This window comes from Chinchilla lanigera, unplaced genomic scaffold (genome assembly GCF_000276665.1).
Source record: "Chinchilla lanigera isolate Chin_1 unplaced genomic scaffold, ChiLan1.0 scaffold00051, whole genome shotgun sequence".
NCBI lineage: Eukaryota > Metazoa > Chordata > Mammalia > Rodentia > Chinchillidae > Chinchilla > Chinchilla lanigera.
The window spans coordinates 14,755,012-14,775,579 of record NW_004955452.1 but is presented as its reverse complement, the minus strand read 5'-3'; the positions used below and the strand labels follow the sequence as shown (position 1 = coordinate 14,775,579).

The following is a 20,568-nucleotide window of genomic DNA, read 5'->3' as shown; positions in this document are numbered from 1 at the left end:
ATTAGGGGAAGGCTTCTCAGAGGGCTCTGGATAGATGATTTCTCTGTAACAGGCACAGGGCACCAGAAAGGAAGCGGGCTGCTGTGGGAATTCATTAAGATGCTACGTTCCTGCCACTGAGCTATGCACCAGGCACCAAGTGTGGCTGAAACAGATGAGTGCCACATATACAGAGCTCACAGCCCCCCAGGGAGACAGCACCCATCAAGCCTGCCCATTATGAATGTATCTGGTGTGCAAAGGAAGGCATTTGAGGAACAGGTCCAAGTTCGGGAACCCTGGCCCCCGGTCCAGTGAATGACCCTCACCATTCACACCCCGTAAAGAGTCCCTGCAGAAACACTCATCTTAGCTCCCCATTAGGGCTGCTGAGGCCAAGGGTGGAGTAGCCACTGGGTTCACCGATGATGCCATAGCTGGCCACTACCAGAAGCCAGGTACCCCACGGGAGCCCAGCACACATTCCTCCCTGGGTTCATTTCCAAGTTGCCTGTCTCTCCATCTGACTGCGTGACAGTAAATCATTTTAAAGACTTGGCATTTCCGAGAGGAGCTGGAAAATACCAGGCCGGAGTTCAGAGCGTGCGAAGCATCTTTCATTTAGCAAGTCCTGTGCTGTGGCTGGAGGGGGCGGGTGGGCTGGGAAATGTCAAGGGGAGGAGCGGCTCCCTGCCCTGCTCTTCTCGCCCACCCATGGGTTGGCCACACCTGCTGGCATTTTCTGCCTCTGTAAGCTGACAAGGGAAGGCTTCCTCTGCACTGGTTTGAAGGCACCTGCTGTGATTTCCCCTAGGGGCCCGCAGATAGCCAGAGCGTGTGGGGCTGCCCAGGGGAGGGATGGAGAGGGACTGAGAGCCAGCCCAAGGGAAGCAGAGCCTCCTTTGAAGTCATGAACGGAGGTTTTCACCTCTCTGTTGCAGCTTTTAATGTCTGCCCCCTGGTTCCCAGCTCCCTGGGCTCCCTGAGCCTTTCCTGCTGCACCCTGGGTTCCCCTACCCCAAGCCAGCCAGCTCAGCTACTACAGTGAGAGACTGCCATACCCCACTGGAACTCGGGATCTGTGTAGCTCGGTCCCTCCTTGAGCTTCATCATCTACATCTGTGAAATGGGGCAATGATGAGGGCCTGCTCACAGGATCACAACGCAGTGGGCTCTTGCAGGGAAGGATGATAAACAGCCCTCTATGATCAGCTTCCAGCCCAACTGACTGCTCCTCTTCCATGGCAAGGACCAGCCCGCATCCTAGGAGCTCCATGTGTAAAAGCAAGAAAGGAGAAATGATAAACCACGTCATGCTAAGCACTCTAAAACCCTTTAAATACCAGTGAGGTGGATAACATGTCCCCGCACCTCAGAACACTGAGATTAGCTGAGCAAAGCCCTCATTCTAACCCCTGTTGCCCCACAGCTTCCCCAGCCCAACACTCTGTCCCTCTGCCTTCCTAAGACACCTATTTGTCCAGAGACCCAATTACCTGGGAGACTTCACAGTGCCCCAGAGCTGCCCATGTGTGTGCAGACTCCCAAGGATTAGCTGGGATCCTGTGAAGCAGAGAACTCGAGCTCCTGGGTGCTAACCTGTTCCATCTGGAGCGGGGCTGGAGCCTCTTAGAACTGCAGGGAGCCCGGCCTGAGGGAATAGGAGCCAGTGTCCAAAGCCAGGGCTCAGCCAGCTTTCTAACACTCAGATCTTCTACTCCCCATGCCTCTTCTCTGGACACCTCCTCCTTCTGGGCTGTGTGGCCCCCAGTTCTCTTCCCTCCTCTTGCCCCACAGTCCATCTTTGCCTGCAGGACTCTAGGATACATGAGGTTTGTTCTCCTAGACACAGAAAGTTTGGGTATTTAACTACATACCAGCTGCTACCCTATGTTTAAGGACGAGGGCAAGGAGGGTTCAGGTGCCAATTAAGTGGGTGGCCCTGAGCCCAGAGCTCCAGTTTGCCGCTGCCTCTTGTGCACTGGGTAGGCTGGAGTGGCTCCTGGCCCCCTCCCCCTAGGGCTGCCTTCCAGTCTGTACAGTGGGAATCATCATCCTCAAATACTGCCAATGCCTTGAGGAATTAATGCTCTTGGCCCAGAGGAAAGATAATATCTGGAGAAGACCTTCTGCCTAAAGGGCAGAGAGAAAAGAATTCAGCCTTTGCAGGCCAGGAGGTCTCTGTCTCAGTTTCTCTCTGCAACTGCAGTGCAAAAGCAACCAGGGACTACCCATAAGCACATGGGCACCACTGGGTGATAATCAACTATTTGTAAAACCACGCAGTGGCAATCCTGCCACCCTGACCAAGAGGATGGGGACTTTCCTTGGTTTGGGCTGCCCGAACTCAATCTGCTTCTTTCTGTGTTCATGATGCTATGGATGATTTTTAAAATGACAGAAGTGACCATTTATCGAAGCCTTGTGTGTACCAGGCACTGTTCTCAGTATTTTACAGGACTGATTTCACCCTCGAAACATTTTGGTAAGATAAGTACTATTATTAGTTCCATCTTATAGCTGAGGAAACGGACACAGAGAGGTAAAACGGAATACCCGAGGTCACACAGCTACCTGTGGTTGAACCTAACACTCACCCTGGAATTCTAAACCAGGAGACACATGGACTTGGGGCTCGGGAGGACAGACCTCAGTGTCCCCTGCCCCTCTGAGGGCTGCTCCAACTTTCTTGTTTTACAGCCAAAGCCAGCTGGTCCCACTGGCTTCTCAGCCTATTGGCGGGTCCACCTGCCCCAGCTCTGCCCGCCTGCCTCCCTGCCCCTCCCCAGGGATCTGACAGGGGCTCCCCCTTCTCATGGCTCCAAGGCGGGGGCTCATTTGAGCGCATCCAAGATCGATGTTGTACACGAGAAGGTGCGATGCAAAGCTGGCTAAAGAGCATAATAGAATTTATGGAAATCGCTGGCTCGCACCGCAGCCCGAGCAATGATGGAGGTGATTATTAATTAATCATGGTCTTGGGGGAACAGTATCAGTGCAAGGAGTAATTAAAATGAAGCATTGTAAAGTTGTACCGAATGATGATTTATGAGCCCGAGGAATTGCCGCTCTGCCCTCTCCCCTCCTCAGGCTCAGTGGGAAGGATTAACTGGACGGATTGTTTTCAACAAAACCAGTGGCTTGCGGACCGATTTTGATCTGGACATCATCAGCCTGAAGGAGGATGGACTGGAGAAGGTGTGTGGACCCAGAGAGAGAGGTCGGTCAGAGGCCAGGCCCCCTCTGGCAAGTCCCAGGCAGAGGCCAGAGGCAGAAAGCAAGCCCCAGTGTAACGGCCCCTGGAGATTCGGCACACCCAGTGTGGCTTCCACAGGTCTGTGGGCCCAGCAGAAACCCTGAGGCTGTGGTCACAATGAGGGGTACAGAGCTCAGTGGCCTGGCTACCACAGACACTCAGTCCATCACTCTGTGAGTAACGTCCACCAGGGATGCTTAACCTGGGAAATATAATAAAAGGCTCCTAGGGCAGACAGACTATATCTCTAAGTGGCTGCAGGCCTGGGATGGTGCAGCAGACGCACATATGTACTTAGGTAAGAAACTTTCTAACCCACAAGGACACCTGCCCAGTGAGTAGTGGAACTCATGACTGTCCATTGCTGAGGTGATTCTTACCCTTGTATGCTGCGATACATGGTCTGACACCTCCACTCCCAATTCTAAGCCTTCTGCTTCCAGAGTTTAGACAGGGAAAGCAAGCCCACCTGGGGCTAGGGCTGGGGCTGGGGCTGGGGCTGCCTAGGTAGCTAGAGACCTGTTCTGACCTCTGGAGCCTTCAGCATGCTCTGTCACTCAGACTGCTGGGCTGAGAAGGGGGATTTAACATGAGCTGCAGCATTTCAGCATTTCCTGGGAACCAGGGATCAGGAGCTCAGCCACACCTGTCCTACAACAGGCTGGTCCTTAGGAGCTACTTGTATGCTTCTCCAATCCTGAGAGAAGATGTGTATAAGATACAGGCAATAGAGGCCAGGAAGATTCAGGGAGCCCCTCTGATGTCACTGGTCCTTCAAAGAATTTCCTCTCCTCCTGCCTGGCAAGCGCAAGGTCATGAGTTCGGTTCCCAGTACCGGAGAAAAACAAAAAAAAAAAAAAAAAAAAAAAAAAAAAAAAAAAAAAAAAAAAAAGAATTTCCTCTCCTCTCCTCTCCTCCCTGCACTCCCTGGGCCGACTCCTCATGTGGACTATTTTAACCCCTGCTCCTGATTTCCCATCTCACTCTGGAGCCCTCTAGGCATCTCAAATGTGCACACATGATGCTTGTCCAAGTGTAGATCTGCCCTGCTCCAAAACTGTCCATGGCTCCCCAGTGCCAAGTCACTAAGCTTCAGCCTCTCACTCAGGCCTTTAAACCTCTTGAGACACACACCACCTGGCCTCCCAGACCTATTCTCCACTAATCTCTGAAACATACCCCACAGTCCGGTCACTCCTGCCCTCCCACACCTCTGTGCCTGTGTCCCTGCCATTGCCTGGGTTGTAGGATGTGATCTCTGTTCCTCAGGCATGGACTTGGCTCTGCTTGGCTCAGAGCAATAGCTACATTTTACCTATGGCCGTGATTCCTCTATTTATTCTTGAGTTTCCCAACTGTGCAGGATAAAGAATGTCCAAGCAAACCTCACCATTCTTCTACAACTATTTTACACCACATATTGAATCAGTTCTCTGAGGCAGAGACTGTAGTCTCTATCCTGAGATCATCAAGGCAGGTTAGTCCAACCCCAAGCAAACTGAGTTTTCAAACTCTTGAGTTCTCTTCAAGCCATCTTCCAAGTTCTATTTCCATCCCTGCAGTGGTGAGAGCAGCCTTTCTTCTTGGCAGTACTGCGGTGGGTACAGCATTCACTCAAGTAGCCATTTTATTTCCGCTGTCAGCTACCCATCTCTAGAGAGAGCCTAGAATTCGAGGGATGGCAGTTAGATGGCACACATGCCATCACTTTCCATTTCTGTACCTGCAGCAGGCATCAGTAATTGATCACCAGAGCACGCTTTCCATCTGAGCCCACCTGCGGCATCCTCCCAACAATCCTCCAGGCAGCTGGTACAAATTGACCGTAGCTAACACTCAAAAAAACTCTATTATCCCTAGATGTAGTTTGGCCTGCAGGGTGCCCACCAGAGGCTCCTGGTCACAGCCACCAGACTATGAGTAGAATCCTCCTCCGTCCTAACTGCTCTCTCGTCTCTGTAGCACCTGGCCTCTAGCAGGGCATGTGGCTGGAGCTCAGCAGAGCTCACTGGGCAAGGGTGCCCGTGGTTGACTGAGCCTCTGACTAATGTTTGCTGAGTACCTCCTGCACCCAGCACTCTGCTCCGCACCCTAGCACTGATCTTGACCCACTTAGGAAAAGAGTCTCTTTGATGCTGCCTGCCTGTCTGCTCTTTTCATGGCCTTCGTGGTCTCCTAGGCAGAGCTCCTGCCCCAAGAAGGTGCCAAGCTCCAAACACAGCCACTGTGCCTCTCATGTCATCACTTGTGTTTGCTAAGCTGGGTCATAGCTGATCCAAGCAGCTCCAGCCTGTGGCTTTGGGAGGATTAAGGCAGAATTACTCAAGCATAATTACATCTCTCTCTGCTATCTACTTTGCACAGCTCTCTGAATGGGATGTTTGCATTCGGCCTTTTTGTGTAATTGATTGAGTTTCCTGAGTACCCCCCAACTGGGCCAAGGACAGAGTGGGCATTTTGAAGCCCTTCTCAGGAGGCAGCAGCCTGGATGGGGCAGCCTGGCCAGGACTGGGTCAAAAATGAACCTTCAAGAGACTGAGGGTTTGAGGATGGCTTATAAATGTGCTCTTTCCTTCCCGCCCTCCTGCCTCGGGCCCTATATCAATGACACTGTGGGGAGAGATTTTGCCACCTTGGCCAGGATGTCTGCCGACTTCAGAAGTAAAATCACAAAGCAAATTGCCTTCAAGCCCAGTGGCACTCAAAGCCCCCCATGAGGTTCACCCCACCTTATACTCCTGGCCCTCAAGTAGCTTCAGAGACCCACCCACCCACACACACACACACACACACACGCACACACACACATACACACACGCCACTCCAGCCTGCCAGCCTGTGCGCACGCAGCTCCTCCTTTTCTTGGTCTACACTGTCTGGGGAACATCTCCCCAGGCCACCCCAGGCTTTGCAAGGCATCCGGTCCCTGGAGCTGGCACTGAGGCTGAGACCCAAAGAGCAAGTAGCATGCCAGGTATCTTCCCAAGAGGTGTCCCTAGACAGGACCCTTGATTCCCCCTGACCTGTGCTAGGCATCTTCTCTGCCCCAGGCTGCTTGCCTGGCTCCCTTGATCTGATGCTGCTGCATTTCCTATCTGACTCTGCATTTGCCTTCAGCTGGGACGAATCTCCCAGCAAGAGGAGGGGGTGGCAGAATTCAGCATAGTCAATGATTGGGAAAGGACATGGGGGCAGCAAGTTTCTCTGCCATCAGAATGGTTAGCTCAAGACATGTAGGTGATGGCAGTGATGTGGTGACTGGGAAGAAGATGACCTTGTTAACATGGAAAAAGGAAGGGTAGACTGAGGACTCAATACCCTGTCTTCTGTCTGTCTCTCCATGCAGGTTGGCGTGTGGAATCCTGCTGATGGGCTCAACATCACGGAGGTTGCCAAAGGCCGAGGCCCTAACGTCACTGACTCTCTAACAAACAGGTCTCTCATCATCACCACGGTACTGGTAAGAGTCTCCCACCCCTGCAGGAGGGCTGTCTGACTCAGAGAAGGCAAACTACTGGGGCTACAGAGACTCCTCCACTCTCCCCATTTGGCCACATTCTGGGCACTTCTTATGAGGCTGCTGGGAGCCCGAAGGTGGTGATACATAGCTGTAGGAAGGTGGAAAATTTAAGGTCACTCAGAAAAGCCTTAGAGAGCAACTGCTCAGGCCATATTGGAGGTCAAAGGCTGGGGGTCAAACTGCCCATTGCAGTAGGACTCACAACTGCCTCTCCACCTCAGTTCCCAGGGAAAAATCCCTTCCTTCTCTCCCTCTGGCTGTGACAGCTACTATGGCCACACCCAGAGAGCCTGGTGGGTGCCAGACGCCTACATATGTGCCATGCTCTGCAGCATCCCATCCCAAGAACTGGTACTATGACCCCACTGCCTAAATGGAATCGCATCCCACTTCTCCCCATGCCTTCCTCTCTCCTTCACTCTCTCTCCTCCTTCAGAAGGGCTGAGAAGTGCTTCTCTCTCCTGACACATTCTGATTCATGAAGTAGCTTTTGGGGTCCCCATACTCTCCACACCTGACAGCCCAAGACCGGGCAAGAAAGACCCAGACCACTGGATCCTTTTACTGTTGGGTGTCATGCCCATTCCGAGAAGCCAGTGCCTACTGGAAAGGCACGGGGGCATGCAAAGGCTCAGAAGAGAACTTCTCAAAGTCACAGCACTGCTCTTGGGGGCCCAAATTGGGCCAACTTGGGGAGGCAGCCCAGCCACTGCTTGGTAGAATCTGACCCAAGACCCTCTAAACATAATTCTGACCTTCATCAGCTTCTCTTCATAATATAGCAAATAAATCTGCAAGGGTCATGTGCTAAGGTTGTTCATCTACACAGGAAGGAGCTCAGCCTATTTGAGGTTAGGTGAGGCTGCGTGGGATGGGGCTGGGACACAAACTGAGCAGCTCTTCTCTGGTGTGTAGACATTGATGGCTTCCACTCATTTCCCCAGCAGAGGCAACTCACCCAGGCCCCCTTGCATGGTCCCACGTCCTCCCCACAGTGTGACTCACCATGTGGTGCTAGCTCTCTGGGTAGTGGGCACCATGGACAGGTATGATTCAATTGGAAAACATCCAGTTCTTCTAGGATTCTCAAGGAACAGCAGACAGCAGAGCTATTCTAGGTGTCTGGGGAGGAGTTAGTTTGTGGATCTCAGCCTCCAGGGTTGTGATCACTGAGCAACCCCTTCAAAGGTGACAGAGATATAATGGTGATTATCGACAGGCTGGGGATACAGTCAGAGGAAAAGGGTTGGGGGCGCCAGGGATATAGCTTAGTGGCATAAGCGCCTGCCTGGCAAGCACAAGGTCCTGAGTTTGATTCCTGGTACCAAATAAAATAAAATACGATAAAAAAGAAAAGGGCTGGGGAGACCACAGGCCTCCCTTTGGGGAACACACCCACAGGAATCTTCCCAACAGCTACATGGCCTACCCACCTTTGTGGACCCACTTTTTGTTAACTAGACAAATATAAAAAAACAAGCTGCTAAAACCCTTAAGTCAGAACAGAAGACAAACTGTAATGTAAAAATATAAAAGATAAAAATAAACAAATAAAAATGAGCAAAGGGATTAGAGTGACACTGATGAGCAATTAAAGGAATATGGATGTGGATAAAAATAGAAAAGATAAAGGGAGAGTTAAAGGAGAGCAAACTAGAAAGGTTAAGAGGAAAATAATGAAGAGAAATGAAGGTAAGAAATGAGGTAACAGGAAAGATATTAAGAAAGACGAAAAATTAAATAATTTACAGCTCTGACTAGACAAGGTAAAAAATGTTAAACCAAAATGTCAAAAAGCAAAAGGATAAAAGTGTGACAAAGCTAAAATATAAAAGGGTAAAAATAAAATAATAAAAAGGTGGTAAAAGATTAAAAGCAGAGCTGCATAAAATGTGAGATATAAATAAAACACTTTTTGCAAGGCAAGATTAAAAAAGGGTAAAGCTAGTATGATTTAAGAGATTAGGAGGAAAGATGATTAAATGAATGAAGGTGATTCAGCCACAAAACAAGCCTCCAAATGGGAAGAGGCAAGCTAAGGATAATATCGCAGAAGGGTGCCAAACATGGCCACCTTGAAAGGCCACAGGGTTAAATGTTATTAAAATGGCAGCTGTCTGATTTCAAGGGCATGAAACCATTCTGGAGAGGCGCAAGGGATTTTTTAGACCCTTTTGCCAGTGCGTAAGTGTTTTTCCTACATGAGCAGAGGCAGAGCCCTTCAGACACTCATGCTCTTGACCTGCTTCTTCATCAGCACTTGCAGCCTCTGCAAAGGTCCCAACCTGCTGCACTCACTGTCCCCAAGGTCCCGCCCACAGTGTCCAACTGGCTCCCAGGCACCACAAGGGGATAGGAAAGGACAGAAGACCTCTTGATTCACCTCCTGGACATCCCACCTGGATACAACTCCATGTGTTCCACTGCCCCTCTCTCAGGGCATCAGAGCAGACACAACCCCAGCAGCTCTTGGGGACCTGCAGTGTGATCAGGATGCAGGGGCAGGGCTGGGGAGTGGGAGATCAGTGGCCCAGAAGCACAGAGCTGTTGGGTGAGTCCTGGCTGCACTATTGATTTACTACATGCTGCTGAGACGTGTTTATCAGTCCCTGCCTCTCTCCCATCTGAAAAATGAAGATATGATAATTGTACCTACTTCATAGAGTTGAGAGATGAATGATTAATAAATATAAACAGCATAGAGCCAGGTGCTAAATGATAGCTGTTATTGTCATTCACCGCTATTGATTACAAATCCAGACCCAGGTGAGCTCAGGTTGAATACAACACGTGGCTGAGAGTTGGAGAAAAAGCCTATGCTTCTGTCCACAGGCAGAGCCCCAAAGGCTGACCATGGTCACAGCGATCATCTCTAGCTCAGAGTCCATTCTGCTATAAACTCCGAACAGATGCCACCTCTCCCCTGTGTTAGTCTGGCTGCTTTTTTTTTTTTTTTTTTTAAGTATTATGGAATAAATGCAAGGGTGCTCTACTAGTAAGGTACTCCCCCAGTCTTTTTACTTTTTGAGACAGGGTTTCCTAGGCTGGATTCAAACATGCCGTCCTTCTCCCTCAGCCTCCTGAGCAGCTAGGATTATAAGTGAGTGCCACCTAGCCTACCTTGCCTGCTTCTTTTAGCTTTATTTTTGAATTAGCCCCTGAAGTCATTAGGTGACCTACAGAACACCTCCATAGCTCTAGTCTACAACAGACATAGAACTCCAGATTGTCCACTAACTCACCCCTCCCTTAGCCAGTGTCTGAGCTCCTGCCCCTGACATCACATTGATTCCCTAGCCCTGGCCCTGTCTTCACCTCTGACCTGACTCCCTTAAAGCTGATCTCTCATGGCTGATGGGCAACACCAGCTACCACCCAGGACCGGATGCTCATGCAGTGGGAGGGTAACCCAGAATCCCCTTCTCTCCATCCTCACTGTCCAGGGATCAATAGAAGGTCACTTCTGTTCCTCCCTTTGGGAGAGTGAGGGAAGCCGCTCTTCCCTGGAGGCAGGGAAGTGGAAGGGAAGACCTCAGGAGGATGTGACACACTGCCTTTACACAGGTCTCCAAGACATTGTCTCTGTCCAGCTGAAAGTGTCCTCAGAGTCTCCTCTGAGAAACATGATGCTCCAAAGTGATCAGCATGGTCTGATCCCTAAGGGATGCCCTCAGGCTTAGGCTCTGGGGGACAGCTGCACAGGTCGAGGAGAATGGCCCAGCCTAGCCCAGCCCAGCCCAGGCCTAGCTGCTTGGGCTGAAAACCCAGCCAGATGCTTGGCAGCCTAACTGCAGGGCAACACCTCCTGCTGTGAGCTCAGAGCCCTGCCTGGCTGGGTGTGCGTTGTCAGGGCAACAGTAGTTTGAGTGACAGGCAGGTGCCAAGGCACAGGAGAAGAACATCAAATTGCTTTCCCCCTAGGGAATGGGGCCTGGAGCCAAGACCCCTGGTAAGAGGGATTTCCTCTCCTTTTTGTTCTCTCCAGGATCTGAATACAGCAGACAGCGGCAGCTCTGTGTGGGCCGCCCCCTGAGCTCCCCTTCTTTTCTCCCCTGTCCTGAACCTGGGCTAGGGTTTAAGGATGCCCTACCCTGGACAGACACAGCGTAGAAGCCAACCCCGCCCTGAGCACTCAGCGCGCAGGCGCCTTCCCTACTCCTGAGTGGGAACCACAGCAGGAGCCTGGGAGCCTGCCCTGCCTGCCCTCCCCGCCCACCCCAGCCTCTGTTCTGGTTCTGCTCTTCCATGCAGTCATGAAAAATTCATCTGCCCAAAACCCTCAGCTCACACACCACAGAGAAAGCATACCCGATTCACTCCTGGGGCCCTGCTTTTGAAGGTTCAGGGCTGTTTTGGCTGCTGCTATGAACAGCGTGGGGGGTGGGGGAATTTACCAGCTACGTATGGGGTTGACAGCGTGTTTATGCTGAGTGCGTATCGTGACTCATGTAGACACAGCTGCCATGCAGGCTGGACCCTCAGTTCCCAGCAGCAGAAGACAAGGAAAGCCAAGGGGAAATATGAGTCAGGAGAGCTGTCCAGGCCAGGGACCATTCTGGGCCGATTCAGACTTCCAGTACTGTCCTGTTCTAAACTACAGAAGCAAGGGCCTTAATTCTGGGCCTCTTGGCCTGTGTGCCCCAACAGGACTAGGCAGGCAGAACATCTGAGCAAGTGGACTTTTTGTGCCAATGGCATTGTGTGCACATGAGCAGCACATGTGGATATAGGTAGATGTTGCCTCGATCAGTCAGGAGAAATGCAGCTATTAGGTAGAGCACCCTTGAATCCTTCCCCACACTGCATAACCTCCAGGCTTCCCCTTCCAAGTCCACCGTCCTGTCACTGAGAAGCTTAGCTAGGTCTGGTCTAAGTGATTGTACAGAAACCAGACCAAGAGAAAAGTCGGAAAAGATTATTTTTCTGGACCCCTGTTTTCTGTGACTTGTTGAAGAGAAATATTACCCCTGGTCCTACGGCTGTTCTCCCAGAGCAATAGGAGAGCGTGAAGTTATGAAATTGAGGGCACCTTCACTGAGCAATCGATTAGCAGCCGAGAGAGCTTGTGAATTGGCTGTCTGGACATTTCCAGTAATAAATTGTGAAATAGTCCATGAATAAGTAGTTGGCGGAGTTCAGAATTACCCCCTAGGAAATGTTGCAGGTCTAGAGACACATTACTAAGGCGAGCACCATTTTAATGCTCTGGGCTTTGGCTGTTAAATATGTATGCCATCCGCAAAGCACTTCCCGAAATTAATGGCATTTTACAGCTGCTCCAAAGGCAGCGTATTTATATGGAGATGTATAGATTCTGGGGCTGTGGTGGCTTCACAAATGAAGTGCTAATTTTAGAGAAGTCCAGGGAGGGGTATAGAGAAGGGGTCAGGAAGTGAGCTACCTTAGGGACCTTTCCAAAATAGTTGTCTACCACCAGCCAGCTTTCTATATTTGGTGATGTAGGGTATGGTCTCTAGGCTGAAAAGGTCACTGCAGTAATAGGCCAACCAGCACATAGAAGATGACAATGATAATGATGATGATGATAATGGTGATGATAATGATATTGACAGCTAACATTTACCAGGGACTAAGTGTTTTTCATAGGTTGATTCATTTTACCCTTACAATAACTATTTAGGGGGTTCTATTATTACCCCCATCTTACATAAGAAGGTAGAAATCTATGTGTGATTGGTGGTACCTCTAATTCCTTGAGCTAAATAAAGTTAGGGCTACCAGGTACAGTATTACGACTGTTCACTGCACAAGGGCATTGTATTAGTCACTTTTCCATCTCTAGAACAAAGTACCCAACACTTACAACTTGAAAGAGAGGTTTATTTTGGCTCAAGATTGCAGAGGGTTCAGTCCATTGTTACCTGACTCCAACACAGAAGCAACATGGTGGAAAGGCATGGCAGAGGAAAACTACTCAACATATGGCAGCCAAGAACCAGAGAGAGAAAAAAGGAGACAAGAATATACCTTTCCAGGTGACACCCCGAGTGATTCATCTCCTCTACCCAGCCACAGCACATTCAGCTATGAATTCTATAGTGGATTAATCCACTGATGGAAATAGTACCCCCACAATCCACAAACTCCATCCTGAATACATAAGACTTTTGAGGATATTTTATATATAAACTATAACAAGCATCCATCAAAAGGATGTTTAGATTGAAATTCCACCTAAGCCCTGCTCACCAGGCCCTATACCAGGGAGTGGGGCAGCATCTGCCCCCAGATTAATTGGCATGAAGGAGTGCATAGACTAAAGGGAGAGCGCTTTCATGGAGGTAGTCTTGGCATCTCCCAGTATCCTACCCCACCCCCACTCGCATATCTTCTCAACCTTGGCAAACTGCCTACCTGGTTGGAGGGTGGGATGAGAGGGAGTGAGATTGAGTATGGAAGCCAGCCAAAAAGTGCTTCCCACCCATTTGGACTGAGAAGTGGTTTTCTCAGAATCCCTAGAGAGTCAGGAACCCCTTAGGGATTCAAACACTCCCTGGCACTTTCTCTAAAACATTCCCAAGGACTCCCTGAGGGAATCAGTCATGGTGGGGATGGGATTTTGAAAGATAGCATGGTAGGGAACCCAAGCCAAAATATTGAGCCAGCCTACTGCAGCCAGAACCTTGCTGGTGGCTGCTGGTAGGTCTCTGCTACCAAGGATTCCCAGCAAAGGCCTTCAGTGGGGCCAAGAGAACAGGTTCCCCAGAGGAGAGAATAGAGATCCCACCATACCTCAGGCTGAGCCTTATCATGAGCAAGTGGACACTGGCTTCCCCAGACACATGCTTTCTGTCAGCTAAAGGCTGTCACCTATCAGGTGAAGGCTTGAGGTATTCTGACATGTGAGGATGCCAAGGTGGGCTTGGGGAAGTTTGGCCAGCAAAAGGGGGCAGAGAAGCTCCAAGCATGAACATAGTAAGGGGCTGAGGAAGGAGGCAAGATGAGTCAAAATAGGACTAGAGTGGTCCAGATGCAGCATAGGGATGCAGCTCTGAACCTGAATTTGAGATCTAGAAAAGCAGATGAAGTCAGGGAGGTATGATCTCAGGCGAAGAAAGAAAAACTAACCCAGGCAACAGTGCTGATTGGCTAGGAAGGATCAAACTAGATCCCATCAAACTGTATTCAGCTCATGTGTGACACTCCCTGAGCCACAGTTTCCTCATACATCAAATAGACATAATGTCATCTACCTCTAAAAGGTAGACTCGTGGACTTAAAGTCAAGAGTTTAAGTTGGTGCTTGGTGCATAGGAAAAACTCAAAATGTTGAGTTTTCTGGGAATTCAGTGGGTCTGGGCAGGTAGAGTCAGCTGGAACTTGCCCTTCTACGTTGACTTGGATTCTGAAACCATACTGTAGGCCTGGATCACGCCAGTCCCTTGCTCTGTGTCCCAACCTGGATGAAGCCAAACTGGTTCTTTCCACTGGCTGTTCTGCTTCCCCTCCCTGTTGATCTTTACAGGGCATTGTTTGTGAATGAGAAGTCAGGCAGAGCCACTTCCTGCTCCAAGCCCTTCTCTGGCTTTCCATCAATGGGACAAGGAGGGCCCCAAAGCAGGGAGATCTGACACAAGACAGATGTGCCTGGCCCTACCAGCCACTTCCTAAGGATCACCTGTCCCTAGGGAGAGACAGCATGGGGCTTAGGGACTCTGGCACAGAACTTACACTCCAGGGTCAAGCCCATCCCAATTCAGATCCTCTGTCAGTGCCTGCTGGGTAAGCTGATGCAAGTCACTTGTCCTCCTGAACTTCACTTCTTGCATCCACAAAATGAGATTATTAGTAGCTACCCTGAGGAGTCGACATTAAGGTTAAACAAGGCAACACCAGCTTCTTTCTGTTGTGCTGGTGCTCTGCTGGGCTCCATGCAGAGCCCTCTGCAGGCATTAGCTCATTTGCTAATTTCCAGGGCCTGGCACAGCCACATATAAATGAAGCTGCTATCAGTTATCACTCGCCTGGCAGATCCTAATGTGGGAGCAGAGGGGATCCTTGGAAACAATGGTATCAGGAGTGTGTAGATCTAATCTGCTAGCCAGGAGTTGAAGGAAAATCTGGGATGACACTTGATGAAGAGCTCTTCACAGCCATGTCCTCCAGCTTAACCTGATGCCTTAGCAACACAGGTTGCTAAGCCCCATCCAGGTTTCAGGTAGAGTAGGGCTGGAAGGGAGCCCAGGAATGTGCATTTCTAACAAGTTCTAGGAGATGTGGATGCAGCTGAACAAAAAAACCATACTCTGAGAATCCTGGCCCTGTTACTGGTACCCCAGAGAGAAGCTGGGCTTTGGAATCCAGTCTCAAGTTCAAATCCTCATTCCTCCACTTACCAGTTCTGTGACCACTGGGCAAGTAAATCAACTGAATCCTTACCCTGAGCCAGTACGTTGCAATTGCAAGGCTCCAGACCGGCTCTCAGAAAATGTGAGTTCCCTCACCCCAATTCCTTTAGGCCTTTCATCCAAATCACTCCAAAATGTTTTTTGAAAACAAGAGCAGAGGTTCCAGCCCAAATTCTCCAGCCTGTACACACCACTCATTCAGCCTTTGTCTTCTGCTCTGTCCCTGCAGGAGGAGCCCTTTGTCATGTTCCGGAAGTCTGACCGGACCTTGTATGGGAATGACCGGTTCGAGGGCTACTGCATAGATCTGCTCAAGGAGCTGGCGCACATTCTGGGCTTCTCCTACGAGATCCGACTGGTGGAGGACGGCAAGTATGGGGCGCAAGATGACAAGGGCCAGTGGAACGGCATGGTCAAGGAGCTCATTGATCACGTAAGCAGGGAGGGGAGCAGCAGGGGAGGAGGACAAGGGCCCCAGGGCTTGGTAAGGGGCTGTTTGTATATCAGGGGAGGGATCCCAGAAGGCAAGGCCCTGGGAAGAAGATGGAGAGAAGCTTCAGGCTACAGACACCACAGCAGGGGTGAAATCAGGAGGACCTGAGTTCGAGTCCCAGTTCTTCCCTTATCAGCTATGGGGATGGTTAACTCATCTGACCTCTGTGATCAGCTCCCTGTTCTGTGAAATGGATATACTAACCCCTACCACCCTCCTCACAGGAGTGTTGTGACACTGGTGTAGGGCCCGGCCTATAGTCACTTTAGGAAGCCTTGGAAGATGCTATCAGAAAATATACCTTAGTTCTTGGAATTCCAGGCTGGGCTCCAGCAGACCTGGGGTTCAAACGCCACTTTCCACCTAATACATGCATGATAGGATAGGTTCATCAACTTCCCAGAGCCTCCGTTTCTTCATGTTTACTGCAGCAGGGATTAGCAATCCTATAGCGGCCAAAGTAGTCCCAGGAATAAAATGAGGCACTTTGTGCTGTCTTACCTGGCACATAATGAATACTTCCTGCCTTCCCGCTCAGGGCGCTCAACTGGGCAAAAGCAACATGCATCAGAAAGAAATTCTTTCTGAAGCTCATGGAGGAGAGGATCTGTTCCAGGCCCCTTCGATTCTTCCTCTCACTTCTTAGAACAGCCCGCTGAATGGGGGGCCATCAGTAACACCCATTTCACTGCCGCAGAGGCAGAGAGAGGTGAAGGCCCCCAGCCAGTAAGTGGTGGAGCTGGATTCAAAGTGGTAGAGTCTTTGGAGACTCTGTCTAGGTGGCCCTGGACTGTGACCTCTCCAGAGAGCGCATCTCTGGAGAAACAGGGCAGAGGCAGCCTCGTGCAGTCTGTCTTTGTAGCCCCAGAGTCCCAACGGTGGTTAGGGCTTGTTACTGCTGCTACCGCCCTGAGCAGGGCAGTCAACACAAGGCCTTCTGTGAAGTGCCTCCCCTGTCTGGGGTGGCTTTCTTATGGAGGCCTTGGAGGCTGGAGCTCAGAGCATGAAGGCCCAGGCATAGCCTGCCTCAGTGGTCACGTCCTAGGCTGCTGGAAACGGAGCTCAAGGGAGACTGGTAGGAGAGGCTAATGGTACAGAGCATGAACTTGGGCTGGGTTTAGTTCTCACTCTGCCATTTCATTACTGTGTGTTCCTGGATAGCTTCTTCCCCTCTCTGTGCCTCAGTTTCCTCATCTGTAAAAGGGGAATGATATGGCTAGGACCTACCACCCAAGATCGCTATGAGGACTAAATTAGTGTATGTGCACTAGTTGGTGAGGATGTGCTCAGTTTGAGGATGTGCTATTATTGTTTTTATTTTTATCCTCCCAGTTAGTCCTCAGGGAGGGGTTCAGGAAGTCCCTCTGTCTCCCAAGCTCCAGTTTCCTGACAGTATAAATAATGATACCTGCACCTCATTCTTCCCAGCCTGCCGTGAGGCTCAGAGAAGACAACTGGTAGGCAAGCGGCTCCTAGGCTATGGAATGCAGTATAAATGGAAGGGAGTGGTGTTGTCACTGCTATTAGTAATAACTGTAATTATTATGGAAATTAGTCAGTAGGCCCCAGCAGCACCTCCATCTTATCCGCTCCCCTGCGTCTTAGGAGTGGGGGCCTGGAGACCGAGCCCCGGGTGGGCTCTCAGCCTGGCATTTGCAGAGAAGAGCTGTGCTGGGAAGCAGAGGGTCACATGACAGCAGAGGCTGTTGTGCAGAGTGAGCTGAGCTGAGCCCATCTTGCCCCACGCCACCTCCGGTGGCCTGACAACTTGGAAGAGCCATTTTTTTAAAGGAATGTGATGAGAAAACTCCACCAGCAGCCAGAGCTTCCCGAGCTGACCCTCAGCTGGGGAGAGGAGGGGAGCCTCATTTACAGCCTCTGTAGCAGAACAGTGTTTGGGAAGACCCAGTATCCATCAAGGCCACGAGCCCGGATAGGACATGCAGGGGACCTTGTTAAACCCGATTCCCTACAATTGATGAGCCTATTAATCCTAGCTTGATGCCATTTTTAATAACATCATAACCATTTATTAGTGTCGTCAGATAATTAGTCTTCTCACTAGCTCATAGAAAGTGTGGTAAAGACTTGGCAATATTATTACTTCCTTATTAGGGATCTGAACGTAGGTGTAAAAATGATGAATACCCACCTTTGTCAGTGTCTGCCCCCCGAGCCCCATTTAGAGGCCCTGGGTGGAACCTCCGACCAGCAGGACTTAAAATGTCCTTCCTTGACACCTTGCTGGCCTCTGCCCCATGCCACATGGCCCCCATGAAGCCAGGCTGTGGAAGAAGACGGAGCCCTGGAGAGGCTTCTCCTTCCTGCTGACACCCTCACCTTCCTGAGTGACCTTGAACTACAGGCCCAACAGACATGATTCGACAGAGCCGCAATGCCGCAGCCATCCCCTCTGCACCCCCTCCTCTTGCTGGCTCTTGATCCCCTCCCTCAGACACCATCTACTCATTTCCATGCCTTAAATCCCTCCCTTGTGGCATCTGATAGAAATGGATTCAAAGCCCAGGTCTGGCACATCAGACAGTGGGAAAGTTATCCAGCCTCTCTGACCTCCATTTCCACATCTGCAAAATGGGGATAATAGAGGCATCTTCTGCCCAAGGTTTATGGGAAGATTTAATGAGATAAAGTCTCAAATGTATATCAGAGCAGCTGGTGCTCAATAAGTACTCATACACAGGAGCTGTCTTGCCTAGCACTATTCCCTCCTGAGACAGCCCCCACTTTAAATAACGTGTATCTGTGTTTCTCCTGGCAGTGAGAAGGATGACCTATCAGGCATAGACATTCTGCTAGACCAGACATGGTCTAGGACAGTTGAGACAAACCTATGGCATGCATGCCACAGTGGACATTCTGAGACCTCTCTGTCGGAAGCTGAGCCAAGTTGCCTCAACAGCCAAGCATCAGATATTCAGGTTTAACTGCAGGGTTGGCACTTAGGGATAAGTAAATAGGCCTGGGGTTGCAATTTGGGCACTTGGTCTCTAAAAGGCTCGCCACCATTGACCTATGACCTAGAGGTCCATCTCTAGATCTTATATTGTTAAATCCAAATAGGCAACCTTGGAGAACTGACTCATATTGATCAAACTCACAGAGAACTGAGGCCCATACCAAAGTACCACCTTGTCCTTTACTTGGGGTACTGGCCTTTTTTGATAGTGAAATTCCCCTGTTATCATCCAGAACTTCTGTGTCCTGGCCCCAGGTAACTGGGACTCTGCTTGGGGAATATGGAGGCAAAGCCCCAAAGTGTAGAGCCCAAAGCCAACAGGCAGGCTGCTGCTAGAGAAAGGGGCATAAGATGAGCCTCTTGGGTGCTAAACTGAATTGTTTGATTTTAATCCTGGAGCTATAGGGCACAACTAGAAGATGAGGGGTCAAGGAATGACATCAGCCTGGCAATGGAGGAAAACCCTTTGGTGCTGAGCCAAACAGGAGTGGTCAGAGGCCGGGACCTGGGGATGGGGATGGGAGGCTTGCTCAGAGCATCATGGTGGAAAGGAGAGAGATGAAGACACATCACAGGGACATGAAGGCAAAGCTGACATTGACAAGGCTGATGACTGGTGGGTGGAAGAAGTAGGGGAAGGGAGGAGTCAAGGACAAGGCATGAAATTCCAGCCTGGATAGCTGGAGAGGTGGGAGTGCCATCCCCATATTAGGCACCCCCTCAAAGAAGTCAAGGCCTTGAGCAAAGTAATAAGATCAGTTTGGAGCATGTTGGATCTAGGTCCCAGTGGGTACTGGCCAAGTGCAGAACAGCAGGGTAGTGGCTGAGATTGGGGAATCATCATCACAGCCTTTGGGAAGTCTAGGAAATGGTGACAGGGACTCTTTCCAGGGAGAGAGGAGGTGAGCACTCAGGATAGGATGGGAACAGCACGAAGAAGAGTCAGCACAACACTTGGACCAGAAGGCTGGAGAGGAAGGAGAAGGAGAATCAGAAGGGCAGAGGTCAAAGAGGGACAGGATTGTGGGGGAGAACTCAGGGTCACAAGTACAAGAAAGTGGAGAGAAATGAAGGATGAGCAGAACCCACAAATTTCCCAAGGGTGGAAAGTCAACCCTAGTGAGGGTCCCTGAGTGCCCTGACCTGGCCTCCTGCAGACCTGTTCTAGACCCAGGAACCCTGGCCTGACTGCTAGCCCAGCCCTTAAATCTGAAGGGCCAGGGAAGAAAGAAGGAGCAGGAGGGGCCTGAAGTGATGCATACTCTCCAGGTCACAGCAAGCCATCAGTTCTGTGATCTCTCAGTTATTAAATCTCACTGTAGTATGTACGAACCTGATAAAGACTTTTACCTGGCTCATAGATGGGCCTGGACCAAAATTTGGGTGAGGAATGGTAGTGGGTAGCCTTGGTATACCATTCCTTCCCCTGTGATGAAGCAGCACTTCCCAGGTGTTCCCTCTGCTTCCCCAGAAGATCAAATAACTGATGGCTTGCTGTGGCCTAGAGAGCAGGATGACACACAACCAAAAATGCCCACTTCCTTCCTTCACCTGATTCTTCTTGCAGGCAGGGAGTACCTGACAGATTGAATTTGGCTGTTGCCCTGCACCTGGCATGAGCTGGACACACACAGAGTAGGCATTGGTGAATAATGGACACATAGATGAGTACAGATGTGCTCACCTTGCCTTGGCTGTGGGGTCATAACTAGCTGGCTTCACCTCCAGAGTATGTGAGGGGAGGGTCTGGTGTCAAGCCCATGAGCTCATCACCCACTGTGTCCCTCATCTTCCAACCAAGAACCAATTCCTCATTGTGGACTGCGTGCACTGGTGTTGTAAGGGGCCCCAACGTGTAGCCAGGAAAAGCCTTGCCCAGGCCACCTCCTTCTGGCAGAACCAGCATACTTGGAAGCAAGGCATGCTGGGAGCTCACCTGGCAGGTCAGAATGCTGGATGGCCAGGGCAGTTAAGG

The 20,568-nt window shown here is 50.4% G+C and overlaps 1 protein-coding gene across 2 annotated transcripts in view; it reads left to right on the top strand.

Moving 5' to 3' along the window:
* Nucleotides 1-20,568, top strand: part of Grik3 (glutamate receptor, ionotropic, kainate 3) — a 214,542-nt gene that overhangs the window by 158,034 nt on the left and 35,940 nt on the right. For both annotated transcript variants that reach the window (XR_001236122.1, XM_005395204.2), the window contains exons 8-10: nucleotides 3,070-3,177; nucleotides 6,582-6,695; nucleotides 15,353-15,556. Coding sequence is in view for 1 of the 2 variants with exons in the window: in XM_005395204.2 (XP_005395261.1) it covers nucleotides 3,070-3,177; nucleotides 6,582-6,695; nucleotides 15,353-15,556 (426 nt within the window). In the remaining variant the exon portion in view is untranslated. The remainder of the gene's footprint in view (nucleotides 1-3,069; nucleotides 3,178-6,581; nucleotides 6,696-15,352; nucleotides 15,557-20,568) is intronic.